Below are 26,733 nucleotides of genomic sequence, written 5' to 3'. Positions count from 1 at the left end.
GTGGGAAGAGAACTCTACTCTGGGTACTAGGGACTGTGTTAGCCAGCAAAGTAGAAACCCCTGTTAGTTTTTATAACAATTTAATTGAGGGTATTCCAGGGCTGAAAAAGCAAAAAGGGAGCACTGAGGTACAGTAATTGGAGGAAGAAGCTGCCATCCCTAAGTCGCCGAGGGGCGGGGGCAGGGTAGGGGGAGGAAGTTGGGAGTCTGGATTTGGCTGCTTGGAGGAGGGGCGCTGATTAGGATTCAGAGCTCGGAGGAGGGCCGGCCGCACGGCCACCTGGAGAGTGGGTGGCCCTGGGCCTCAGGAGCCCCGGGAAGGGGTGCCCCATGGAACTAGGGCACCCCTGAGGGAACGTGATGCAGCTGGGAACTGGCACACGTGCTGCTGGGGTGAGGAACATCCACCAGGCCGGAAGCTTCCCCCCTCCCTTTGTCCCCCTTGGGTGGGTGCACTGGAGCTGCAGACGGCAGCCCAGCACCGGGCAGGTGCAAACCTGGAGGGGCCGGAGGAAGCAGGCCGGAGAGGCTTCTTCCCTCCTGGTGCGGTTCAGGCCTTCCTGCAGCCGGGCCACCAACCGAGCCCAGCTCCTCTGAGGCCCCCTCACGAAAGAATGCTTGGGCAGGCAGCTTCTGGAGCCCTCGGGTTCGGCCTGCCTGCAGTTCGTACCTGACCTGCAGAGATGTCTGCCCTTCTGCCAGAGTGGGGGCCAGGGCGACCCTGGGGCAGAGGAGGTGGGTGAGCCAGAGTCCCCTGGGGACCGCCCGTAGGACGAAGGAGTGAGCAGTTACGCTCTCACCCGGGGCCAGTCCTCGTGGAAGGGGTGGGAGGGTGCGCTGGGACCCCCGCTAGCCGGTGCCAACGCGGGTCAAGGCCACAGCTGTCCCCACGTGGAAGCTGGATCAAGCCGCGCACCAGGGGGCAGGGGGCTGGAGGCATCAGGGGCGGGAGGCATCAGGGGCGGGAGGCATCAGGGGCGGGGCCCGGAGACGGGGGCGGGGCGGGAGGCCTCCGGCGCAGGCGCAGTCCCGCCCGTCCTGCCCACTCTGGCTGTGGCGGCGCGAGGCCTGCGGCGGGGACGCGGACGTGAGTGCGTGCGCGCGGCCGCCCGGGGTCCGGGCTGAGGGACTGCGGGGCTGCGGGACTGCGGGGCTGCGGGGCGCGGGTCCGGGGCGACGGGCGCGCGCAATCGCGGCGCGGCGGGCGCCCGCGGGGTCCTTGGGCCCGACCGCCCCGGCTGGTCCCGTCATGTGATCGCGCAGGCCGCGCGCTCCGGGCCCTCCGGAAGATCCGGGGTGACTCAGCGCCCCCGGGTGCGCCGGGGCCACCGCGATTAGCCGCTGCTTCCCAGCCGGGGCGGACCCTCCTGGCCCCTGGTGGTCACCTGTGGGCTGGCCCGACGGCTGTGGCCCCAAGCTCCTGGTCCCGGTCGGGGGTCCCAGCGAGTTCCTTTTCTGAGCTCGCCCACCTGTACTGCGTACACTCTTAACGGTGAGGGTCACCGTCCGTGGTTCATTTAATCCTCATCCCCACCGGTGAGGCACATGCTGCACCAAGGCACAGAGAGGCTCGTTCGTTTCCTCAGGGTCACACAGCGGGTGTGAACCCACGCGAGAACGCTGCCCCCGGTGCCGACTCAGGTTGTCTGAGCACCAGGTGAGATGGAAGTATCCAGAAAACGGGTGCTCCACCCCTCCCCCCTCCCCGGGGGGCTGCAGGGCTGCGTGGCGTTTGTGCGAATCCCGGCTCTCCCACCGTGGGCAGCCAGAGGAGCTTCCCCCCGCCCCCACTTTCTTTGATTCCGTGGTTTTTAAACTTGTAACATATCCACGAAACGTAAGATTTATCATATTAACCATTTTTAAGTGTACGATTCAGTGGTATCTGTCCCTTTCCTTTTAGCACCTTAACTCCTGGTTTGTTCTGAAGGAAGGGGGAGTGAAAGGGAGATACGGTTGTTGCAGGTGTTAAAAGCTGACACCCAGGGGTGGCCTCAGCCAAGGGTGTACATCTCAGTGACTTGTCAGTAGGTGACTCCACACTGGGTCAGGGTGAAGGCCTCGTGTCCCTTGTCCCCCCCAGCCCACATCTCCTGGGTGGTCCAATCTCACTCCGCCACCACCACCGTGGAAACTGTTGTCTGTTTCTGGACCTTTCCTGGGCCTTGGCCCTGCCGAGGTCTCTCCCCAGCAGGTGCTTCCCTTTCCGTTGCTCCGTAGTATTCCAGAGTTCCAGGTCCAGTCACTTGCTTTTCAGGGCAGGAGCGATGATGTCCTGTCTGGCGCCCAGGTGGCCTGCGTGGCTCTTCTGGTGGCGGGCGGCCTGCGCTCAGGGAGTCTCCGCACAGCAGAAGACATGGGCAGGGGCGTCCAGGATCCCTGGGCCGGGCGGCCCTTGGGGGGCCACGGGCACCAGTCCCCTCGTTCGAAGAGGCAGCTCCTCGGCATTCTCCTGTGCTCCCGAGGTGGCGCTGACGCGGGAGCGCTACTCCGTGCGGCGGCTGCCCTTCTCCGTGGTGTCTGAGGACGACCTGGCCGCCCTGGAGCGCATCGTCCCTGGCAGGGTCATCACAGACCCAGAGGAGCTGGAGGCTCCCAATGTGGACTGGCTGAGGACGGTCCGAGGTGAGTAAGGGTCTGTTCATGCTTCACGCTTGACGGGACGGGTGGGCTTGAGAAACAGCATGAGATGAGGTGAGGCCGGTAGGAGCTCTGGGTGGCGTCACATAACGCTTTTCTTATGCACGACATCTACACATTAAAAGATGAAACAGCGCCTCCCCCCGCCCCCTCCCAGCTGCTCCGAGGTGGGTGTGTGTGTTAACTACTGCTCACTTCCTCTCAGCACCTGCATTCGTCTCCCGGGGCCACCTGTGTAACAAAGAACCACATACCAGGCTCAAAACGACGCATGTATCCTCTCCGTTCTCAAGGCCAGAGTCTGAGATCCAGGCGTGGGCAGGGCTCCCTCCAGGGGAGGGCCCTTCCTGCCTCTTCCCGCTCTCGCTCTCGGGGGCTCCAGGTGACCTCGGCCCGTGACAGCATCCCTCCAGTCTCCCCCTCTGTCCTCACGTGGCCTTTCCCCTGTGTCCCCTCTCCGTTCTCCTGTGAGGATGCCTGTCCTTGGATTGAGGCCCCACCCTAATCAGGATGATCTCATCTCAAAGATCCTTGACTTAATTACACCTATAAAGACGCTTTATCCAAATACAGTCACATTCACGGGTTCTGAGGGGTGGGAGGTGGACGCATCTTCTGGGAGGCCTGTTCTCCCCAGTGCAGCTTCCTCTCCTCCACTGTACCAGCGGTTCTCCTCCTGGACCCAGCACACCCTCTTGATAACAGAGATTTCCTAATACCCTGTGTTCTCTATTGAAATGACTTCAGAGATAAAGTGATCTACTTCCTTAGTTACGGAAACCAACGTGATGTTCTTGCTACAATATTAAGGAGAGCTAGAAGACAAGCAATTTACAACATGGGGACATATTTAAACCTGTAACTCCAGGACACGCTGGGCAGCCAGGTCCTCAGGCTGGGCCTGGATCCAGCGCACTCGGGACTGAAAAAGAGTAGTGGAGGGTATGCTGTGCCGTTGACTCGGACACCCTGAGGGCTGTGCTGCCGGCGGGAAAACCTCCAAACCACAGTGCAGAGTCTTGAGCGAGTGGAACTGGAGCAGAGGCGCAGATAACGGGGCGGCCCTGTCCCTGTGGGAGGCCCGAGACATTGGACAGCCTTTGGCTCCACTTCTCTGCTGGGGCGCCCTGGAGTGGAAGGGCGTCCAGCCCCGCCCTGCCCACAGGGGCGGCACTGCCCCGCTGAGAGGCCCCGCCCAACAGGCGGTGATCCTGGAGGCCAGAGAGGGTGATGCCCACCCCGGCTCAGCCAGGCCAGTCGTGGTCCCACCTTGGTGCTCCTGTCTGGGTGGACGGACCTCAGTGCCCAGCCCCACGCAGGGCGCCCCATCGTCCCCGAGGCCCGCGTGCTCCTGTTCTGGGGTGCCCCAAGCGGGCGGGGGCTGCAGTCTCCTGGGGGCCCTCCTCCCTGTCAGCCACCCTCCTGGGGTCCGGGCAGCGGGCAGCCTGCCCTGCGTGCCTGTGTGGAGGACCCCTGCGGGCTTCCTGTCTCCCTGAGTTTGGGGGGCCGCGCTGGGCCTGCTCAGCTCTGAGTCCAAGGGCTCAGGGCCCAGCAGCTGCTCAGTGGGAGTCTGTTGGGGAACTTGGTGAATTTTTGTCGAAATACCCCTTTATATGGCTTTCTTTTGGAGAGAAAGCCTGTCTAAATTTTTGATCATTTTAATCTCAGAGTTACGTAGGAAATGTAAGCTAGCAAAAGCTGATTAGGGTCTTTTAATTTTTCTTAAAAAGTGAGATTTTATTTGAATTGGAAGCTTATTGAATATTCCTTCCTTCAAAACTTAGACCACTCGCTCGTGGGTGAACCCCACAAACTTTGCACCTGCACCGAGTGAAAGGCTGGGGCCCTGGACGTGCAGATGGACAGGAGGCTGACCTGGGGGTGACAGCAGGAGCAGGGGTTGGGCTGCGCTCCACGTGGCCATGAGTGCCCCGGAGGCCCCCCCAGCACAGGCCGTTTTCTCTGACCTGGGAAAGCCTCTGGAAGGGCGTTCCTAGAGCAGGAACAGCCAGCCAAGCCTCAGAGCAGGGCTGCACTGGGCTCCTTGGAGGAGTCATGAGACCTGAGACCGCATGAGCAGCCAGAGTGGATGGAGGCGGGGAGGTCGGGGAGGGGCGGGTCAGCGAGGCCTCGAGGGCCCCGTGCGTCCTGACCTTTCCTGCGAGCTGATGGAGAGTGCGGCCGTAGGGCCACGGCGGAGGGGGCCTGCGCTGTGACCGGCTGCAGTGGGTGTGCGAGGGGCCGGGTGCCTGGGCGGGGGGCTGGCCGTTGAGTAACGGTTGGCCGTTTGGATGGGAGGTTGGCTGACGGCTGGACGAGGGTGTGAGGGAAAGACGGCAGACACGCAGGGACGTTTGGCCTGAACAGTAGCAAAAACTGGACCCGTCTGCTGAGTTGATGAGGAAAGTGACCGGAAGGGTGGATCTGTGCGGGGAGAACCAGGAGTTTGGGTTTGGACACGTTCACATGGCCACTCGGGGGGGGCTGTCGGGCCGTGGAGCAAGCTAGTCAGGTCTAGGGCCGGGCAACACCAGCCTTCCGAGGAGGCTGATGACCGCTGTGCTCAGTGGAGGGGCGAGGGGCCAGCCAAAGGGGCGGAGCACCAGGGGCGGGGGGGAAGAAAGGCAGGGAGGTGGGGTCGTGGGGTCAGATGCAGCCGCAGGGACAGGCTGAGACGGGCCACGTGGGCATCACTGGGGGCACGTGCGAGGTTCTCCGTGGCGTGAAAGGGATGCATGCGCCCCTGGAGCCGGTCCTGGGGTGTGAGGGGCCAAGAGGGGCAGAGAAGTGGGTGGGGTTTGAGGGCTCGGGGGTCAAGTGAAGGGACTTTCCGTCTTTAGTTCTAGGATGACAGGGCCGTCTCGGCAGGTTTGTGGTATCATCGGGGATGACCAGGTGGAGAGGGAAACGTGACGACACAGGGACAGGAGGAACGTCCTCGAGGAAGCGTCAGGGGGCCACAGTCCCGTGGGTGGTGCAGATGCTGGGGTGGGGGGCAGCTTGTTCTGCGGGCCACTGGACGCCAGGAGGCCAGGTCTGAGTCCTGCTGTTGACGGTCTCCATGGCCCGGCCAGCAGGCTCCTGCAGAGGGTGGGCAGGAGGTCCTGGGCCTCAGCTCTGCCCTGTCGTGTGCAAGCAGCCCCGATGTACGACGTACACAAGGGGCGGCAACCAGGCATGCTGTTCTGACCCTGAGGTCGGTGGGCACTGACATCCCCGGGACTCAGCTGGGAGACCGAGAACCGGGGGCGCCACCAGGTTCGTGTGAGTGAGGACGGCGCCTGGATGAGGCCCCAGGGGAGGAGGGCGCCTCTGACACCCCAAGCCCCGAGGTGTTCTGAGGGAGGGAGAGGGGTCAGTGCCCTAGGGCTGCACGGGAAGCAGAGACAAGAGGCAGGAGTGCCGGAGCAGCTGCGCCAGGGCACAGGGTGCTCAGGAGGCAAGGAGAGTGGATGGCCTCCTGGGGGTGAGGCACCTGGAAACGCTGGGATGCTGCTGGCAGGTGGTGGGCGGGGTGCTGAGCGAGCCTGGATCCAGGGCGGTCCCCCTGCAGGGACAGCCCCCAGAGCACTGTGAGGGTGCTGAGAGGGAGGAAGGCCGCAGTGGGGTGGTGTCCGGAGCCTGTGCAGCCGGCCTTTCCGCCTGTCCCCTCGCTGGCCTGCGCATCCCGGCCTGTCCGGGCTGGATGCTCCTTCCCTCCAGTCCTGGGCGGTTCCCCCGAGTTGCCTCTGATGATTCTCTGCTCTGTGCTCCGTTCTCTTTGTAGGCTCCCCTTATTAACACATTGGACCGTTTTCTTATCCTTTCCCCTATGAGAAAGTAAACTTCCCAGGGGCGGGAGAACTCGTCTGTTTTTATTCTCTGTGCCCATCACAGGGCACATAGGGTGGGCGCTCAGGTGTTGCTGAGAAACTGTGTGAGTGAAACCGACAGGAGCCTCGGGGGTGACCAGGGTCCCTGGACTGTGCTGTCCTAAAGGATCTGGATGCCAAACAGCCAGCTGCCTGGGCAGACACGGTTCATTTGATGAAAAGCAAGTGAGAAATGGCTTTCAGAATATAAAAGGGTAAGGTAGAAGCCACAGCCCAGTCTCAGAGCTCCATGAAATCTCTGGCCAGCAGGAGCACCTGCTAGACGACCCGCTGTCCTCCTGCAGCCTCTTAGCCACTTAAAGTACGGATACTTCCCACAAAATAGAAAGGGTGGAAAGAGACCTGTTGTCTTGGAGGCAGTGGTCAGCAATGCCAACAGACGAGGCCACACTGGACATCAAATAAATCGTGACAGCAAAGAATTGTAACCAATGAACAACCTAAGAACCCATGAGCCCGCACTGCTGTGATTAAATAGCCAAGGACACAAATACATGAGAGGGAAGGGGAGGCCCCTTCTTACAGCAGAAGGTTGACTCGAGTGCGGGCGGACGGATGGATTTAGAAACATCACCCCTGGTACCTGTCCTGAGAACAGATTCAGGTAAGGATGATCAGCAGACGCTGAAGTTCACGGGCGACCGTTTGTGGGGCGACAGGGTATTGACGTAGCCTCAAGCGTCTCTGCAAGAGACACATATTAATTACAAGGGAAACCCAGTAACTTTCAGTGGGGAAGGCGGGCAGACGCCCCTACCCTGGGGCCCTGCCACCCTGCTTCCCAGGGCCCAGCTCAGGACCACAGGCCACCACCCACTGGCCCTCCGCCTCCTCCAGCTAGAGACGGGCCGCTCCTGCCATCGGGTTTTGGTCCTTGAGGTTTGTGGGCCAGCTCCGCCAGGAGGTGGGACGCGCCCCCGCCGCGGGGTGACCATGCGGCTTCTGTCTCGCAGGCTCCAGCAAGGTGCTGCTGAGGCCCCGGACGTCCCAGGAGGTGGCGCACATCCTCAGGTACACGCCCTGCCCACTCTCTCTCCTGCGTTGCTCACCCGTGGTTTCCTCACAAGCACAGGACACAGAACAGGCAGACCCCGTGAAGTGGGCAGTGACCGGGGCCGGGGAGGTGGCGGGAGCAGTGCCAGCCTGAGCAGGGCTGAGCCCGGAATCTTGGACCCTTGGGGTACCAGGTGGGCCTTGGGTGGGGAGCGGCTGCAGACTCGAAGGGCTGGGTAGGGAAGGAGATGGACCTTTTCTTGAGAAATGTGTTCTTTGATGTTTTATATCAATACACTCTCGTGTTTATTATAGAAAAATTGGAAAACGTACAAAACCATAAAGAAAAAAATGCAAAAGCAACCAGTAATTTCCCCTCCAACGAAAACCACCGATGACATTTTGGTGTGTTAGCTCAGCATCTTTCTTGCGCGGGTGAGGGTTTTTAAATGTTACCACATTGTATCTACAGTGTCAGAGTCTTTTTTCCCTTCCGTTGGCAATATCCGTGCCTGTTTCTTGTTGCTAATTATTCTTCCACGCCACTTTCATTGCATGGAAGGTGTGTGCCCTGTGAGTGCTTTGTCCCCACGGTGGCACGTTGAGGTGTGTCCAGTGCTTCAGAATAGCTGGCAGGTGGGCGGTGCCCCGGCCTTCGCAGTCAGAGCCACGGCTGGAGGCTGACCGCGTGGCAGGCGGCTTTTTTGACGCATGTGGCCAGCCTGCCTCTCGGGGCAGGTGCCCTGCTGCCCAAATCCTGGCCCATTGGGGCGCTTGTCGCTTCAGGTCTTTGTGCAGTGGGAGCCTGGTTGGGGATGAGGTGCTACTGATGAGTCTGACATAGGTCTGGAGGGCGGTGGGCGAGGGAGGGGCATGCAGCCAAGGTTAAAGGGGAGAGGAGCCATGGGGTGTGGAGGTGGGAGGGAGCCCCGAGGGCCTGGGGGCTGCGGTTCTTTAGGTGAACAGGGAGGGCTGCAGCCGTTGCTCGGACTGTCTGTACTTGGAGGGGTGGTGTCTCAGGGCAGCTGGGGCCTCCGCCGTGATCTGGGAAGATGCCGGCCGCCAGCTCCCCGGGTGGCTGTGTGATGGACGTTTGTCCTCTCAGACTCCCATTGTGCGTGGGGGCCGAGGAGGCTCCCCCTCGAGGCTGCGGCAGGAGGGCCTTGGGGTCTCACGGCCCCACGAGTGTCCCCCTGGGCTGGCGGTGTGGGAAAGGGGCCCTGATGCTGGCCCTGTGCGTGTCCCAGGTACTGTCACGAGAGGAACCTGGCTGTGAGCCCACAGGGGGGCAACACGGGCATGGTGGGGGGCAGTACCCCCGTCTTTGATGAGATCATCGTGTCCACTGCCCTCATGAACCAGATCGTCAGCTTCCACAACGTGTCCGGTAAGGCCAGCTGCCTGTCAGGACCTTCCCTCTGAGCTGCGGGGCTGGGCCGTGGGGGACCCGGGCCCGGGGAGGGCCCAGAGGCCACCACCACTCCACCCGAGCCGGGCCCCCGGGTGCGTCTGCAGGGGGTTGTTATTCAGTTGGTTACTGGGGTGACTCACGCCTTGGGCTTGGCCTGTTTCTGCGGCCCCTTCAGATTGACATTTCCTGGCCGTGCCGGCCCTTCCCAGGGCGTGCAAGGCGTCTAAGGGGCTCCGTGCTCATGAAGCTCGGGGCTCAGCAACGGCAAGTTGGTGCCTCTCGGGCAGGACATATGGGTGAATCGTGCTGTGTGGCAGGGGTACCTGGACACTGGGTGGTGTCGAGCAGCATGCTGGCCTCCACCCACTCGATGCTAGCAGCACCTCCAACCCAGATCGCCTCCAGAATTGTCATGTGTCCCCAGGGGCAGAATCACCCCCACAGTTGAGGGCCACAGCCTTGTAGCAGCCCTCCGTTTACGGCTCCCTTGCATAAGCGTCTGGGGGTGGGTGTGTGTGGTGTATGTGAGGTTTTTTCCTCCATTTTGCCTCACTGTTTTTTTTCTTTTCTCATGAAGGCATCTTCTGGGGAGGGATGGGGGACACGCCCCTTTTCCTCCTCGCCCGGGTTCCGGGTGGATGCCCCTTCTGGGGGTTTTCGCCTGCAGGGCCCCCCTGCGTGGTCCGGCTGGTCCTGACCTAAGAGTCCCCGCGGGCGCTCTGGTTGCTTGGCAGGGGTCCTGGTCTGCCAGGCGGGCTGCGTCCTGGAGGAGCTGAGCCGGTATGTGGAGGAACGGGGCTTTGTCGTGCCGCTGGACCTCGGGGCAAAGGGCAGCTGCCACATCGGGGGGAACGTGGCGACCAACGCGGGCGGCCTGCGGTTCCTGCGCTACGGCTCGCTGCGAGGGACGGTCCTGGGCCTGGAAGTGGTGAGCTGGGGACCCTGTCACGGCTCAGCGCTGGCCCTGCTTCCAGGGACACCTGGCCGGGCTCGCTCTGGTCCCCAGGTCGGTCCCAGGGTGGCTGACTTACCCAGTGGTCAGCTTGAGAGGTCTCTGGGTGAGACCCCCTGTCAGGTCCACCCTTGCTCCCTGCAGACACCTGGGGTGGTGCAGGCCCAGCATGGGGGCTGCCCTCTTGGGCCCCGGGTGGCGCAGGTGCATGAGGCCACCTTGGGCATGGGGCCTCGTCCCAGCCTGGAGATCCAGGTTCCCACTGTACCAGCCCCGGTCTCCTCTCGATCCCACCAGGGCCTTGGGGGTTACACGTAGCACTCCGCTTTCTGGCTTCCCACGAGGTGATGGCGTGTCCGCTGCCCTCCTGTCCCTGTGAGGAGCTGCCGTGGGAAGCTGGAGCAGCTTCCCGGACCAGCAGCATTCTGCCCCCCAGCTTCCTGGTGGCTCGTGGTTAGAGGAGCCCCGTGGGGCCACTGTCACCACCCCTAGGGCTGTTGAGTCTGCGAAGTACACCTCGGGGCTTTCTAAAGCAAGGGCCCTCTGTTTACCCAAGGAGGGAACGACTTCCATCTGCTAAATCACGAGGTTCCTGTAGCTTTGTCCTCTGGATGCAGGTTATTTTTTATTGTAACTCACTTTCTCATTTTCACAAGCTCTTTCACTAAGCTTCTGACTAAATGAACCAAGCAAGACTCAGGATGGGCTTACAGAGCATGACTCAGGGGCCTGTGGATGAGGAGTGCAGGGGTGGGGGGCCTGATGCACTGCCATTCTCTGCCCTACTCCACCCCGGGTGCGCCCTCCTGCACCCCACGTGTGCCCTGCTTTGGGCCAGCTTCCCTTGAGAACTGGGCCCTGAGCTTCCTGATCGTGGTCATAGTGGGGGATCGTCACTGCATCCAGGGAAGAGAAGCCCCTCTTTCAGCCTGTTGGGGTGACTTCAGGCCTGGTGCCACCCTAGGGACCCCTCTGTTCCTGGACCAAAGTGGGGCGGGGGACTGATGACTGGCTCAGCTTTCTCAGGGTGCCCTGGGCTGGGTCGGCCTCCCCAGGGCGTCTGCTGGGGCCGTGGGCTGACGCAGGAGCGCCCGTCTCTGCTCCCTCCCAGGTGCTGGCCGATGGCACCATCCTTAACTGCCTCACGTCCCTGCGGAAGGACAACACGGGCTATGACCTGAAGCAGCTCTTCATCGGGTCGGAGGGCACCCTGGGGGTCATCACCGCCGTGTCCATCTTGTGTCCGCCCAAGCCCAGCGCTGTGAATGTGGCTTTCCTCGGTAGGTGCCCTCCGGCTGCCCCTCGAGCGGGTTCTCAGGCTGAGCTGCCGTGTGCGGTCCTTCCTGTTTCTCCGGGCTTCTCACTGTTTCCAAAGGGTCTGGGACCTGGCCTTGTTGGTGTCTGCAGTGGGGTTTGGGCAGAGCACACACTCTATTCTGTAACAAAACTGGGGCTTCGCATGTTTCATCCACCCAGCATTTGTTATTTAGGCAGTTTATGCAGTGAGATTCACAGGGAAATGACGTGGTTTGGCTCAAGGTCAAGGGCATGAGTGTGTTCATCACAGGGTCGGGGGGCAGTAATTCGTCCCCTCTGTAAGCCAGCCCTCGCCTCCCCTGTCTTGGACCACCTGTCTCTGCGAACGTGTTGGGACATTTCCCTCGCCGGCCGTTCACGTTCTCTGCTCCCCTTCAGAGCAGGCTTGAAAAACGGGCTCATGTCTGCTTTGTTCCGGTCCCTCCACCACCTGTTTGCATCTCCTCTCCCGCCGTCGTTCAGCTGCGTTAGCTTAACTGCGGCCTCCACTCCTCTGCTGGTCCAGAGGCCCGTCTCTGGGAGGTCCCCGCACATTGCCCGGCGGTGGGGTCCAGGGCCCCCAGTGGCTCCCACCACGCACGGGTTCTTGTCTTGAGTCCGTCAGTCTCTGATCTCTGGTGGTCCTTACTGTTATTTTCCACACGTGCCATTTTCTTCGTCCCCTGCGTCAGGCCTTCCTCCAGAGGCCACGTGCCTTGTGAATACGTCCTCCGTCATTTCCTGTCGTGGATGCCTGCTGCTGAGTTCTTGCTTTGAGTCTGTCCAAAACCATCTCCATTTCACCCCATTCTTGGAAGACACTCTCGCAAGCACAGGCTGGCATCTGTGCCCTTTCGTCCTATTGAGGATGTCACTCTGCGTGGCTCCGTGGCTGTTGGTGACGTCAGCCAGCCGTCCTCTGCTGCTGCTGCTCTGAGGGACTCTCCCTCTTGTTCTTTGGCCAATTTAAAGATTTTCTCTTTACCTTTGGCGTTTTATGGGTCTCGGTGTGTTGTGTGTGAGAGTACGTTTCTTTTTCTCTCTGGGTTTCCTGAACTTCTTTTTTTTTTTTTTTGCGGTACGCGGGCCTCTCACTGTTGTGGCCTCTCCCATTGCAGAGCACAGGCTCCGGACGCGCAGGCTCAGTGGCCATGGCTCACGGGCCCAGCCGCTCCGGGGCATGTGGGATCTTCCCGGACTGGGGCATGAGCCCGTGTCCCCTGCATCGGCAGGCGGACTCTCAACTACTGCGCCACCAGGGAAGCCCTCCTGAACTTCTTAAACCCATGGCTTGGTTCTCCCACTTGCATAAGTTTCCTGCCACCCCACCTCGTCAGCGGTTGCCCCCATTTTGCTCCCCTCTCAGGACTACCATTAGACGCACGATGGAGCCTATCAATCTGTCCACCCTCCCTGTGTCTTACCTGCACCCGAGTTTCCATCCTGTCTCACTCTGTGATGCGTTCTGGAAGGTTTCTTCTGATCTGTTTCCAGTTCACTAACGCTCCCTGCGGCTGGGGTTCATATATCACCAAACCCGCCATGTCCAGCCCTGCGTCTAGCTGGGAGGCCTGCACGTGTTCCTTGGGCCTCAGCCCCTGAGCTTCACTCTCGGGATCTTCTCTCCAGACCCTCCTCCCTGACCTCCACACGCCCTCTCAGTGCCTTCCCATCCCTGCCCAGAAAGGCCAGGGGTGCCCACCCCTCCCCGCCTGCTGACATATCCACGTCCCCTCTCTGCCTTGGGCCGCTTGGTGGTCAGCTCCAGGCACCGGGACACCATGGAGAGCTTGGGGGTCAGTAAATGTGCCTTGAACGACTTGCTGGGCCCTGGGTGTTGTCAGAGACACACAGCTAAGCCGTTTTCCAGGGCGGCCCGTTGCTGGCCCTGTGTTTGTGGACTTTCCAAGTGGCTTCCTGAGCGTCGGGGCTCTCAGGCAGCCTTTTCTCTTCCTCTTCGATGCCTGTGACCTACGACGTGGTGGCTGACCCGGGTGGCTTGTCCCGCTCCGCGAGGCTGCCCAGCTCAGCAGCGCCGTTGCCAAGAGACGGGTCGGTCTTGCTGCTTGAAAGGGGGCTCAGGTGGGCCCGTAGGTGAGGCCCTGCCTCCGCATGACCAGCTCGCCTGTCTTTTTCCATGTCTGTTGCAGGCTGTCCTGGCTTTGCTGAGGTTTTGCAGACCTTCTGCACCTGCAGGGGCATGCTGGGCGAGATCCTGTCCGCATTCGAGTTCATGGACGCCGAGTGCATGAAGCTGGTCGGGCTCCACCTCCGTCTTGCCTGCCCTGTGCAAGGTACTGTCCCCGCCCACTGGCAGCGCCCACCACCCGTATTGTGCCGTTTGATGTGTGGGCTGATCGGAGCCTCCGTCCCGTCTGTGAAGTAGGAGATGGCAGGGAGCGTCGCCATGGTTCCGGCATCCCCGTAGTTGTTGAGAGCAGAATTCTCCCTGAAATTCGTTTTACGTACGCCCCCGGAGTTCAGTCAGATGCGGTCGGTCCTGCCGTAGCCCTGGGGTCTTTGGAACAGCCAGATGCACAGTCAGGGACGCCCTCCCGGCTCCTGCAGAGGTGTCTTCCCGTGAAGTGCTGGCCCTCGGAGCTCAGCCAGCTCGTTCTGATTTAGCCAGTGAGCTCGTCACGCCCAGGTCTTTAGTCCACGCTCTGTGTAAAGCTAAGTCCATGCAGCTATACACCTTGGTATTTTCGCTTCTGGAATCGACCCTGAAGAAATGATCGTTGTGTTACCCCAGGCTGCCATAACAGAACACTACAGCCTTAAAAAAACGAAATTTATTTCCCCCAGTTCTGGAGGCTGCAAGTCCAAGACCAGGGTTCCATCGGGGTTGGGTTCTGGTGAAGGTCCTCATGGGGCGTCTTCTGTGTGTGTGTGGGAGAGACCTCTGGAGTCTCTTCCTCTTCCCATGAGGGCACCAGCCCTGAAAGATCAAGGCCCCACTCTTAGGACCTCATTTAACCTGCATTACCTCCCTAAAGGCCTAATTTCCAAATACAGTTGCATAAGGGGTGGATTAGGGCTTCACCATGGGAATTTGGGGTGGGCGGTTACACAGTTCAGTCCATAATAGTCATAAGTGTGGAAAGAACTTTATGCTTTAAGTTTTTACTGACGTATTTGTTTTCGTATAAAATAGGAAACCACCTGTCCAGGGTGGAGAGATAAGACATGTACGGCCGTTGGAAAGATGGAGGGTCCCTGGGGGCGGGGAGTGAAGGGTCCCTGGAGGCACAGAAGGTCCCTGGATGGTTGGAGGGCCCCTGGGGTGTTACTGGCCACTGCAAAGCGCTGGGCCTCCCCTTTAGCCCACAGTTTGGTAAGAGGGGTCCCTGGGGTGCCCCCGCCCCATCCAGGCACCCAAAGTACAGCTTTGTGCTGTCTCCAGGGGGCCTGGCTTCTCTTACAGTGAAAGACCTCTTTTTAAACTGTCTGAAATTCAGCCCGAGTAGCCAGTGGCTGCTCTGCGGGCAACATGAGCGCCGTCAGGGGTACTAGAGCTGCGGCTGGCCTGGACCTGTCCTGGCTCGGCCGACCACCTTCCCCTCCGCTTTCCCTCTGCCCCTCCAGAAAGCCCGTTCTACGTCCTCATCGAGACCTCGGGCTCCGGGGCGGGGCACGATGCGGAGAAGCTGAGCGGCTTCCTGGAGCAGGTGCTGGGCTCGGGGCTGGTGACCGACGGGACCCTGGCCACCGATCAGAGGAGGATCAAGGTGTGTGAGGGCTGCGGCCCTCGTCCTTCCCATGACGCCTGAAGTTGGATTGTGGGTTGTGGCTGAGCGTGAGCAGGTGTCTGCAGCTGGGCCATCTGTCTGGGCTGGGTGCCCCATCCCTGGGGGGTGGTGCCACCTGCCTCGGTGCCCGCTCTGGTCCTGCCCTGTCTGGGCTGCTGGCTCCACAGCCCCGTTCTCAAACGTCGGTGCCAGGGGCCCAGCTGGGTGACACAGGAGGGGGCTGGGCCAGCATCCTTCCTGGGTGGGTAAGGGGTCAGGAGGACGTCCCTGAAGGGGCATTTGAGCACAGATGGATGCGGGGTGGGGAGTGAGTTACCTGTGCAGGTGCACAAAGGCCCTGAGGGGCTGGTGCCTGCTGTGTTCCAGACAGAACTTTCTGGAGAGGGTGGGATTGGAGCGCAGTGAGAGAGGGTGGGCAGACAAGGGGGCAGCAGGGCTTGTGGCTGCACCAGGACGTGATGGACGTGAGTGGGGCTCGAGGAGCCTATGGGCACAGGGGACGGGCAGGACCGGCTGGCTCAGGCCGGCCGTGCAGGGATGTGGTTGGACTCTAGGTGTGTGAGGGACGTCAGGCCAGAGGGGCTGCTGATGGTCAGTGTGCGGGAGGTGGGTGCTGAGCAACCCTCTGCTGTAAAAGTCTGTGAGAGAGCTGGGGAGATCCGGACGCTGACTGGATATTCCGTGGTGGTGAGGAATTACTGTTATTTTTTCAGGGGTGATCATTGCACTGGGGGTATGTTGAAAAAGCAAGAGAAAGGAGTTTTTGCCTTGCCGAGGAAGTTGGCTTGCCGGGAGGTTTCCTGAAATGGGGAGTGGGGGGTGGAGGGCGGGGCAGGGATGAGGCCCAGGTGGGACGGGCATTCCCAGGCCCTCTGTTCTCTGACGCGACAGGGAAGGCGTTCTCGCGAAGGACAGCGTGACCATGATGAGGCCGCCCTGCCTCTCTGCTCCCTCAGTCCCTCCCCGTGTCCCCCAGCCCAGGCCCGGGATGTCCCCCGTCTGCCATGGTCCTCCGCGCCCGCCCTGCCCCTGCCCTCGCTTGGGGCCCCGTCATGGGGGTCACAGGATCTGTTCCAATTGTCCTGAGAGGGGCCCTGGGTCCTGGGGGCCAGCCTGTGGCCTCATTAGGGGACCTTGTCCCATGTGGACTCTGGGACAGAAGCCACACACCTGTCACGACGCACAACGTTTCTGTCACCTGGAGGGTTTCCTCGCCTCGCCACCCTGTAGTCACCCCGCAGCAATGCAGCATCGCTGCCCTGCCCGCCCGCTGCAGGTGACCATGCCCATCCCCTCACTTCCAGATGCTGTGGGCCCTGAGGGAGAGGATCACTGAGGCCCTGAGCCGGGACGGCTACGTGTACAAGTACGACCTCTCGCTGCCCCTGGATAGGCTCTACGACCTCGTGAGCGACCTGCGGGCCCGCCTCGGCCTGCACGCCAAGCACGTGGTGGGCTACGGCCACCTGGGTGAGTGCGGCCCGCGGTGCGGGTAAAGACCTGGGGCCGAGGGGGAAGGACCCGCGTCCTTGCCACGTGGTCTCTGGGGCCGTCTCGGAGGCGGAGTGCAGGGTCCGGGCTTGGCTGGGGCAGTGGGAGGTGGGCCCTGAACACGGGGGTCTTGGGGTTTGATGAAGGGGCCTCACCCCTCCCTCCTCAGATGGAAGGATCTTAAAAGCAGTTCAGATAATTATTTTTTGCAGAAAAGTCACGCAAAATGAAAGGAACTGTTTCATTCCCCTTCATTCTTGGCAGCCTTTGGAACTGGGCATCTCAGAGCCCCGTCCACAGGACAGGTGTGCTGGGGCGGGCCCCGCTGGGACCTCCATCCACGTCTTCAGGGTGGGATTCAGCAGTGCCTCCTGGGATTGTGAGGGTTTGAAGAGGTGCGGTGAGGGGCACACGGCGGAGGGCTGGCCCTGGCCCAGCGTCGCTCTGAATGCTTGGGTGGAGGGATTCCACTTTCAGGAACTGAGGCGGAACGTTGCACTTGTCGAATGCTTTTTCTGGGTCTACCCAGGTGCCCAGTGCTGGTTTTCCTTTGACCAGCCAACAAGGCTCATCACTCCAGACCTCTGAGGGCAAGTGGACCTGTGTCCCAGGATAAGCCCAGCGTGGCCTTGATCCTTTTTGTGTCTTGTTTGATCCCGTTTACTTATCCCATGTAGGGCTTTCTCCATCCTGTCCTGTAAGGCTTCCTTCTTCTGTCCAGGCTGGATGTTGGTCTCAAAGTCCTAAAACGATTTGGGGGTCGTCTCTGGCAGAGTCTGTCGGGTTGGAATTACCTTCTCCCTGAATGTTTGGTAGAACTTGTAAATGAGGGTATTTGGGCCTGAAGGTTTTTGTGGGTATTTTGAGGGGGGGGGATTGACTACAGAGAAATTTCTTTAACAACTGGGGGGCTCTCCTAGCTTTCCTTTTCTTCAGAATTGGTTGTGGTAATTTTTTTTCTGGGCATTAATCCATTTCTTCTAAGCCTTTGAGTATATTGGCATTACCTTGTTCATATTATTCCTTTGTTTCCTTTGTACCATGTCCAGCCTTTGGGGAGGGGGGCAATTTGACTGCTGATTTGGTTTGTTTCTTGTCTCTGTAGACTGAAGAAAAATGCACAACCGAAAAGTTGTGAGTTAAGGTTTATTCGGGGACCATACTGAGGACATAGGCTGGGAGGCAACCTGTCAGATAGCTCGAAGGGACGGCTTCAAAGAGGCAAAAGAGGAACCAGGATATAGAGGAGTTTTTGTAGTCGAATATCAAAATATTACTGCTAATCACGAAAAGCAGACCACTGAAGTTAATGATTTTAGTGCTTTTCTTTTTTTTTACATTTATTTATTTATTTTATTTTTTATTTTTTGGCTGCGTTGGGTCTTTGTTGCTGCGTGTAGGCTTTCTCTAGTTGCGGAGCATGGGCTCTAGGTGTGCGGGCTTCAGTTGTTGTGACTCACGGGCTTAGTTGCATCCGCGGCATGTGGGATCTTCTTGGACCAGGGCTCGAACCCGTGTCCCCTGCATTTGCAGGCGGATTCTTAACCGCTGCGCCACCAGGGAAGCCCCAGGTTCCACCCTGTCTGATGGCACTTTCATTATCTTTCGGGTCTGAATATTTTCTCTTTTCCATTTTCATTGCTTCCTTGACCCATGAGGTAGGCAGAATTGTGTCTTTAAATTTCCAAACATATGGGGGTTTTCTAGCCCTTGTAAAGACCATGGGCTTGTTGACTGTGCTGTGGGCAGAGAGCTGGGTGGAACTCACCTTCAGTTGAAGCGTGGTCCCTGGCCCAGGGTGCAGCCAGTTTCCATGTCCGTTTGGTGGGTGCCTGAGAGGAATGTGCTCCCTGCAGACCCTCCAGATAAAGTGTGCACTCTGTGCCGCCCCTTTCCTGGAACTTGCTCAGCTGTCGGCTGCCGAGAGGAGCCCCCACTGTGACAATAGACCCCTCTGCTTCTCCTGGTGCCTCTGCTAATTCTGAAGATAGGAGATGTGGGCTGTCAGTTTGATGCCGAAAGCTCGGCCTCGGTGACCGGCGCCGAATGGAATCTCGGAGACAGAGTTTTGGGTGAAGTAGAAAAGAATGGCTTTATTGCTTTGCCAGGCAGAGGAGGACACAGCGGGCTTGTGCCCTGAAAAACTGCGTGTCCCAGCTCGGGAGGATTTGGTGAGGAGTTTTATAGCCATGGTTCAAGGGCGGGGTTGCTGATGAGATCAGGGTGTGTGCAGGGCCTGCGCTCCTTTCATCTGGCCTCAGGTGGTCTTTTCTGGAATGAAGAATGCTGACATCTTCCATTTGTTGGGGGTTTTAGTTCTGTAAAGAGCTCAAATACATTGTTCTGTGCGTCCCTTGAGGAGGGACCAGGACCCTGGCCCAAGGCTGCACTGTTGTTTCTTGGCTGCTCCTCCCTCGTCTCTGCATCCCCTCCCTTCCCTAATTAGCAGCTGTTCGAATCTGCCCTTTGGAGCTCAGGGAAGGTCATGGAGGCTGAACAGAGAGGCTCCCTTGCCCAGGAGCCCCACAGGGTCCTGCTAGGTTTCAGTTAGAACTTGGACTTATAGGGCGTCTTAGCAAAGAACAGTACATCTTTGGAGATGGCACAGTTGAAGAAAGAGGACAGAACTTCCAGGCAGCAAATTGTGGGAAGGAGCATAAACACACAAGGAAGCTGATGGACGCGAGGCTTGTGTAGACCAAGGCCAGAGTTGTCTCAGGTGGGTACCCTGACCTTGCTGGAATGTGGGGACACCTTTACACACTCAGGTTCTGCTTCTAAGTGGACGGAGGGCAGAGAGCTTTTCTTGTGCCTGTTTCTTTTCAATTGCCTTCAGCTCAAAATAATCCTTATGCCAAAGCAGGCTATTTTGAGGTGGCATATTTTGTAATTTACATAGACTGTAATTACTCAGTGACCTGGATTTGTCTGACTTTGGGCTTTCTGTTTGTCTTTCATTTCTTCTATTTCTTTTTCTCTGATTTATTATCTTCTTTTGGTTGGTGTTTTTCTCATATAACTTGTTTCCACTTACTGATGAGGGAATTGTGCCTATCTATGCTTTTGGCAGTAGCCCTAGAACTGTAGCCGTATCAGGGCAGTCCTACCTCACCAGGGTTGGAAGTTAATCAGGATCATGATCCCCCTCCCAAACAGTGTGGTGGTTCATTTTGTGTGTCAGCCTGGCTGGGCTGTGGTGCCCAGATGCTTGGTCAGACACCAATCTAGATGTTGCTGTGAAGGTATTTTAAAGGTGAAATTAACATTTAAATTGGCAGACTTTGAGTAAAGCAGATTACCCTCCATGATGTGGGTGGGCCTCATCTAAGCAGTCGAAGGCCTGAAGAGGAAGACACAGGTGTCCCCCGAGGGAGCGGGGATTCTCCCCACAGCCTCTGGACTCGAGCTGCAGCATCTGCTCATCCCCAGGTCTCCAGCTGCTGGTCCGCCCTGCAGGCTGGACTCCCACATCCCCACAGTCATGGGCCAGTTCCTTGAAATTGACCTCTCTTGGTCCCTCCATCCTCTTAGCCCTCTCCCTCCCCCCTACCCCCACTCTGTACATTGCGTGCATCTGCAGGTGTCCTCCTGGTCTGTTTCCCTGAGAGCCCTGATCAGTACTTAGGGCAGGGACCTTGGGACCCTGTCATTTTGATGTTACCATCTGCTCCTGGTCACACACTGTGTTTTGGAGTGTGTTCCATCGTGTTTTTTAGCCCCAGATAGCAGCAGTGCTGTTGTTATTACTCCACGAGGTCAGTGTTTGTCTAGACTCACCCACACCTCTGGTCCTTCTTTGACCTGGGGTCACAGCCCTGCCTTTAGAATTGCCTCTAGTGTGGGAAAGTAGGTGACAGCATGTCTCGGGTTTTATTTACCTGAAAATGTATGAATTTTGTTCTTCAGTGGTTTTTTTTCCAATGGATTTCAAAATTCTCTGTTGACAGTTCTGTTCTCTGCAGAGTGAAGACATCATTCTGCCGTCTTGACTTCTGTTGCTGCAAAGTTAGCTGTCAGCGAGTGTGGTTCCATTGAAAGGAGTCCATGTTTTTCCTTTTTGTTCCTTTTAAGATCTTTCCCTTTTTCTCGGGGTTCCTTGGCTTCACTCTGCTTGGTTTAGGTGAGCGTCGGCATGCCCTGCTGGGGTCTGGTGGGCTTGGCTTTTAGAAATTGCTCCCCTGTTGTCTCTGCAAATATTGTCTCTCCCCACCCGCCCCTTCTTTCTGGAGCTTCAGTCGAGGGCTCACGATGTCCCCACGCGTCTGTCTGTTTCCTGTTGTCTGTAGCTCTGATCCTCTGTGTGCTTGATTTGTTTTCCATTTCATTAATCTCTCTTTGCTTGTTGACATTTCAGTGACCGTATTTTTCATTTCTAGAAGATCAGCCTGGGTATTTAAAAGCTTTCCGTGGTCAGTGTCTTATATTTTTTTCCTCTCTCATTTCTTTAAACACGTGAAACATTTATTTTCTGTTTCTGGAAATCACCAGGTCGCAGGTCCTTGCGGGTCTTGGTCATCGTGGTTTCTTTTCTGTGTGTTTGCAATTTGGGGCTCATGTATCTTAGGCTTGTATCTGTGGGAATTATTTGAGGCCGAGTTGGGGTGATTTGCCTGTGCAGGAGGTGGGGAGGGTAGGAGTGGGGCTGGGTCCCGGCCCGCAGCCGGGAATGGCCCTGGGGCCACCAGGGCCCTGTGAACTGTGCTGCAAGCCCATGCAGGCTGGCTGCTGGTGTGGATATCTGAGTGTCAGTGGAGATAAGCTTCTCTCTCCACGGTGTTTCCCTTGGGAAAGACCCTTGTTTTCAGAGCCTTCGCCCTGAGGGTATCTGTGGGAACCACTTTTGGTGGGAGAGGGACCCCTGGTTTGCTCCCTGCATCTGACGAGTGTGCATGGAGGGAGGGGGTCTAAGGGGGTCACACGGTCAGAGGCCCCCAGGTCACCTGGTCCGAGGCCTCCTGGGCACTGGGGACCCAGGTCTGTGGTGGCATCAGTGGTCCAGCCTGGGGCTCTCTCAGGTCGGGCGGGTGTTCGTCCCTCTCAGTCTGGAGCCCTCGGGGAGGGGTTGGGGGGTAGGCTGTGCGGGTGGAGTTGAGGGGCTGGGGAGAACTTGGAGAGAAACATATGTGAAGCCAAGGGAGCTGCAGCCCCAAGAGGAGGGGAATGGTCACCAGCAGGTCAGTGGCCAGTGACGTGAAGGGCTGGAAGCCGGCTGTGAGGGCAGAGGCGGGTGGGGCCCGCACTACCGCGGGTGGCCTCTAGGCAGGGCAGGGGCAGGGCTGGGGGCTCTCGGGAAAGGGAGGCCCAGCCTGACCTGCGTGTCCCTCCAGGGGACGGCAACCTGCACCTCAACGTGACGGCAGAGGCCTTCAGCCCGTCGCTGCTGGGCACCCTGGAGCCCTACGTGTACGAGTGGACGGCCAGGCAGCGGGGCAGCGTCAGTGCCGAGCACGGCGTGGGCTTCAAGAAGAAGGATGTCCTTGGCTACAGCAAGCCACCCGAGGCCCTGCAGCTCATGCAGCAGCTCAAGACCCTCCTGGACCCCAAGGGCATCCTGAACCCCTACAAGACGCTGCCCACCCGCACCTGATGCCCTCTGCGGTCAGCGGGAGACTCGGGAGGGGCCTCGATCCTTGGCTTTGCTTGTGGGGCGTGACTGCAGGGCTGGCGTGGGCTCACAGGGCCTCCATCCGACGGAGCCAGCGGCAGGCGGGGTGACCAGCCCCCTGGTTGGCAGTGGGGAGCTGGCCCTGTGGAGCCTGGGACACGTGGCTCTATGCAGGATTCCTCCGGGCGCTCTGCCGGTTCTGTTGGGTGGGCCGAGTGGAGAGGGCTGCCCTGTCCTCGCTCCATCCTCGTGGCGGGCACTCCATCCCTTTGCAGGTCCTGGACAGGCCAGGTGGGTGAGCAGTTCCGCCTAATCAGAATAGACCAGGTCGCCCCTGCTTTGCCTGTGGCCCCGGGATTCCACCTTGCGGGGTGCAGCTCTGGGAGGGGGCACGGGTGGTCCTTCCGCTGGTCCCCGCGCCGTGTGAGCCTCCGAGGTGCCCTGGGCAGAGGTGGTGAACTGCACGTGGGCAACAGAGCACCGTGCGGTGGGTGCACGCGGAGCTCTGACCAACAGAGCCTGGGCCATCGGGCGCTTTACGGATGACTTTTAGTCACATTTGAGCCAGAGTGACAGGAATGCCCCCCACCGTGGAAGGTGTCATTTCCCCCGTTTTCCAGAAGGCCCATGAGTTGGCAAGACTGTTGTCGGAAGACAGGCATATTGGTTTCTTGCACTTGGTGGTTTGCTGTGATGTGTCTTTCCGGTTCTGCTCTGACCACGAATGTCAGTAGTGCTGGGTGAGAAGCCCCGCCAGGCACAAGCATCTTCAGTAACCCCGACCGGGTCCTCCCCATTGACCTTGGTCCCTGGGGCAGCTGCTCGGGCTGTGGAGACAGTCTGGGAGGCTGGACACGTTTTCTGTTTCTGGCTGCCATGAACTTCCAGTAAAAGTGGCAATTAATCACGATACTCTTCTTCCTTCTGTTCTTAGAAAAATAACCTCATAAAAGCCCAGGTGAAGTGCCCGTGTACCGTTCCTCAAGCACCCGAACGTCAGTGACCCGGGGCCTGGCAGTCTGTGTGTGGGGACAGGGATGCCCTGTCCCCGTCCCCCATCCCCATGCCATGTCCCCCGTCCCTGTCCCCCACTGTGTGACTTGGAGCCCCGCCTCATCGGGCCCCTGAGGCGTGGTCTCACGTGGGTAATGTGCAGTGAGGGGCTTTGTGATGCAGAGAGACCTCCTATAAAAAGTTTTCGGACTAAGCAAGTTTATTTTGGAGAATTAAAATAATGCATGGATTATTAGAGGGCTTAAAACTTTGAGGCATTTCCTGCTAGAGTAAGGGTGGGGCTTCGAGAAGGTGGCCTAGTGACTTGGGTGGGAGGGAGCGAGTGGCAGGGGGACCCCTCCATGTCCTTGAAGGATAAGCTGGCCCCCAAAATGTCAAAAAGTGAAGTGGCATCCACTGGCCCTGCGGTTTACTCCTGGGGCTCGCCCCTCAGGATCCACCTGTGCGCGTGCACACGCGCGCACACACCTGCACACAAATGGCATACGTGCATGCATGCATGTGCTGGCGGGTCCCCGGGCCACGCACGGAGCACCGCCTGCAGGTGGTGTCAGTCATTGGCCGCGTCACTGGCCGTGTGTCTGTTGAGAAGGAAGCGGGTGTGTGCCTCTGTGGCCACTGGACAGAGGGACGGCCGGAGGAGGGGATGGAGGGGGCAGCTCACCTCCTGCTTCTGAGAAAGACCGTCGACTCTTGGAAGCCGGTTCAAGCAGAACCTTCCTGCGTGTCAAGACCGCAGCTGGGACTCACTTTGGGCGCTGAGGCTGGGTTGGGTAGGGAGGGGATGTCATTTTCTATATTTTTGGGGATGCTTTGCCTTTTTTTTTTTTTTTTTTTTGCCAAGTGCATGTACACTCTCATAAAACGTGAACAAACCAGGCGCAAACTGATTCAGAGGTCCCATGGCTGCTGCTGGGCTGGATGGGTGAGGCCGGGCATGGGCTGCATACACGGTCCCCTCCTCTGTCACCCAGGAGAGGGGCAGCCTCAGCAGAGCCTGCTCCAAAGGGGACACAAGCCCCTGCCCCTGCTGACGCGGCTGGCCCGGGTCCACCTGCCCGGCCAGGGTCCTCTGGCTGCGGTGGGTGTTCTCCTGGGGGTGTCTTGGCCCCAGCATGATTTCAGGGCCCGGGCCAGGGCCCATCTCCAGACACCCGTGACTGCCTCCAACTGACCCTTCCTGCTCTCTGCCAGGATTTACAATGCAGGTCCCCTCCCCACCCGTTGTCGGCTGCCTGTGGCCTCGCCTGGTTCCAGGGCCTGCCTGGGGGCCCTGCAGTGTGTCCCTCTGGCCTCGCTGGCCCCATGGCTGGCCCTGTCCCCTCCTCCGTCATCCCCGGCTGGGCACTCGGCACGATGGAGCTCCCGAGAGCCCTGGTGGCTCGCCTGTCTGTCCTCCATCCTTCCAAGGTCAGCAGGTGGCCCGTGGTGCTCAGCTTCTGACCCTCTGGAAGCCAGGTTTGAGGCTGGCGTTTTCCCAGTTGTTTCTGGGATGGAGCCGGGGCTGCCCTGCCCAGTGCCCTGGGTGGAGGAGGTGGCAGTGGCGGGTCACAGAAGGCAGCACACACCAGGCATTTCCTGCCGGTGACGAGGCCTGGGGTGTGGCGCTGCGGGCCAGGGGCCTTGTTTCAGGACCCACAGCAGCTGGGGTGGGATATGCCGTTTTCTCTGCCTGCCCTTGACCAGCAGTGGTTCCCTTCTGCCTCTGAGGCCCTCTGTCCGGTGGTCTTTGTGCCGTCTTGGTGGATGGTGTCCTGGAATCAGTGAAACAACGCGGCCTGCGGAGGGAACGCGGGAAGGAGGCCTGCCAGCCGGACCCCGCTTATGTGATGGTAAAACCTGGGCTCCCCAAGGACAGGGAGGTCTTGGGTTTTCACACGTCCAGAAAAACCCGCTGGAACAGCAGGAACGCCAGAGGAAACCCCGTCGCGTCCAGCAGGCGACTCTCAGGACCTGCGGGGACACGGGCCGTGTGGCCACACTGCAGAGCCCGGGTGTGGGCTGTGCCCGCGGAGAACACGTGCCCTCCCCGGGGCCGCAGGCACAGACGGCAGGACACCCGGAGCGCGTGCCAAGTCGGGGCCTGGGGAGCCTCACCCATCCAGAGCCTTGCGGGCTCTGCGGTCACACAAAACGTCACAGGCAGAGCGAGGGAGCCAGCCAGGTGCCAACAACAGGCACCTTCGGACCAGGAGTGGACCCCGCGGCGGGGTGGGGGCGGGGAGAGACCTCCCACCTCCCGAAGCGGCTCCTCACTGGCCACTTGCCCGAGGACAGGCTCCACATGTGCCTGCAGGTGGCGACGGAGGGGCTGAGGGCGCTGTTGGGTTTGGCTTAAAAAAAGCTTCTTGGGGGCTTTCCTGGTGGCGCAGCGGTTAGGAGCCCATCTGCTAGTGCGGGGACACGGGTTCCACCCCTGCTCCGGGAAGATCCCACGTGCCGTGGAGCAACTAAGCCCATGCGCCACAACTACTGAGCCTGCACTCTAGAGCCCACGAGCCACAACTACTGAGCCCACGTGCCACAACTACTTAGCCCACGTGCCTAGAGCCTGTGCTTCGCAACAAGAGAAGCCATCGCGATGAGAAGCCCGCGCACTGCAACGAAGAGTAGCCCCTGCTCGCCGCAACTAGAGAAAGCCCACGCACAGCAACGAAGACCCAACGCAGCCAAAAATAAGTAAATAAAATAAATTTATTAAAAAGAAAAAGAGGGGCCTCCCTGGTGGCGCAAGTGGTTGAGAGTCCGCCTGCCGATGCAGGGGATGCGGGTTCGTGCCCCGGTCTGGGAGGATCCCATGTGCCGCGGAGCGGCTGGGCCCGTGGGCCATGGCCGCTGAGCCTGCGCGTCCGGAGCCTGCGCGTCCGGAGCCTGTGCTCCGCAACGGGGGAGGCCACAACAGTGAGAGGCCCGCATACCGCAAAAAAAAAAAAAAAAAAAAAAGAAAAAAATCTAATTTTCACCTTAAAACCTCTAAGCTGCTGCAGTGTGAGAAGAGGTTACGTAAGAGGACCGCTCAGACCGGAGGCCGCGGAGAGCGGCTGGGGGGGCCCCGGGGGTGGGAGGAAAGCCCCAGGCAGGGCTGCAAACAGGCTGTTGGGGAGCTGGGGGGAGCAAGGAGGTCTCCCACCCTTCAGCCCCAGGGATGGGATGTGGCTGGGGGTGGGCAGCCCTGCCAGGCCTGCAGGGGAGCAGCGTCTCCACCCTGCCAGCTCAGAGGAAGACTGGGGGCCTCGTGGCCCTGCAGGGAGGGCCACCTGTGGGTGTCCAGCAGGAGGCGGACCCCCCGGAGAGGTGGAGGTGACTGGCCACGGCGTGATGTGCCTGACCCCTGACCTCGCTCACACGGGATGCCGGCTCAGGCCCGCCCTACGCCGCCTCCCCGACCTCCACCAGGATGGCGGGTGCGCCCGGCTGCCCCGCCAGCCCCGCTTCTGCCTGGCACACCACCCGCCGTCCTAGGCTTGAGGCACCTTGGACCGCAGGGGCCTGTGGAGGACAGGCTGAGTCATCCTGTTCAGGCCCCGAAGGCCACACGGGCAGTGGGGACACGGCCCCTTCCTGGGACGGGCACGCTGCTGGACGCACTCGCGACGGCTCTTGGGTGACCCCACCACCCCAGGGAACATCAGCCCTGCCCTCCCCCAGCCCTGCGGGACAGCCGAGTCCTGGGAAGTTTCTAGAGCAGCTCCTGGTGCAGAGGTGTGTGA

General features: G+C 59.6%; 1 protein-coding gene across 8 annotated transcripts; it reads left to right on the top strand.

The window, feature by feature from the left end:
- Positions 1 to 237: 237 nt before the first annotated feature.
- Positions 238 to 22,919, top strand: D2HGDH (D-2-hydroxyglutarate dehydrogenase). 8 transcript variants are annotated; one of them, XM_060106119.1, is made up of 10 exons: positions 238 to 393; positions 2,258 to 2,625; positions 7,466 to 7,523; positions 8,753 to 8,892; positions 9,651 to 9,844; positions 10,980 to 11,148; positions 13,315 to 13,458; positions 14,750 to 14,892; positions 16,218 to 16,383; positions 21,732 to 22,919. In XM_060106119.1, the coding sequence occupies exons 2-10, from the start codon at positions 2,268 to 2,270 to the stop codon at positions 21,989 to 21,991; spliced, it is 1,632 nt and encodes a 543-aa protein (XP_059962102.1). In that variant the 5' UTR covers positions 238 to 393; positions 2,258 to 2,267; the 3' UTR covers positions 21,992 to 22,919. The 8 variants fall into 8 exon arrangements, with proteins under 8 accessions (XP_059962102.1, XP_059962101.1, XP_059962105.1 ...); XM_060106118.1 differs by lacking the exon at positions 238 to 393 and adding an exon at positions 1,042 to 1,087; XM_060106122.1 differs by lacking the exon at positions 238 to 393 and adding an exon at positions 1,052 to 1,087 and having other exon boundaries at positions 2,263 to 2,625.
- The last annotated feature ends 3,814 nt before the right edge of the window (positions 22,920 to 26,733 follow it).

This window comes from Mesoplodon densirostris, chromosome 8 (genome assembly GCF_025265405.1).
Source record: "Mesoplodon densirostris isolate mMesDen1 chromosome 8, mMesDen1 primary haplotype, whole genome shotgun sequence".
NCBI lineage: Eukaryota > Metazoa > Chordata > Mammalia > Artiodactyla > Ziphiidae > Mesoplodon > Mesoplodon densirostris.
Note: the sequence above shows the minus strand (reverse complement) of the source record. Positions and strands in the feature narration are given on the sequence as shown.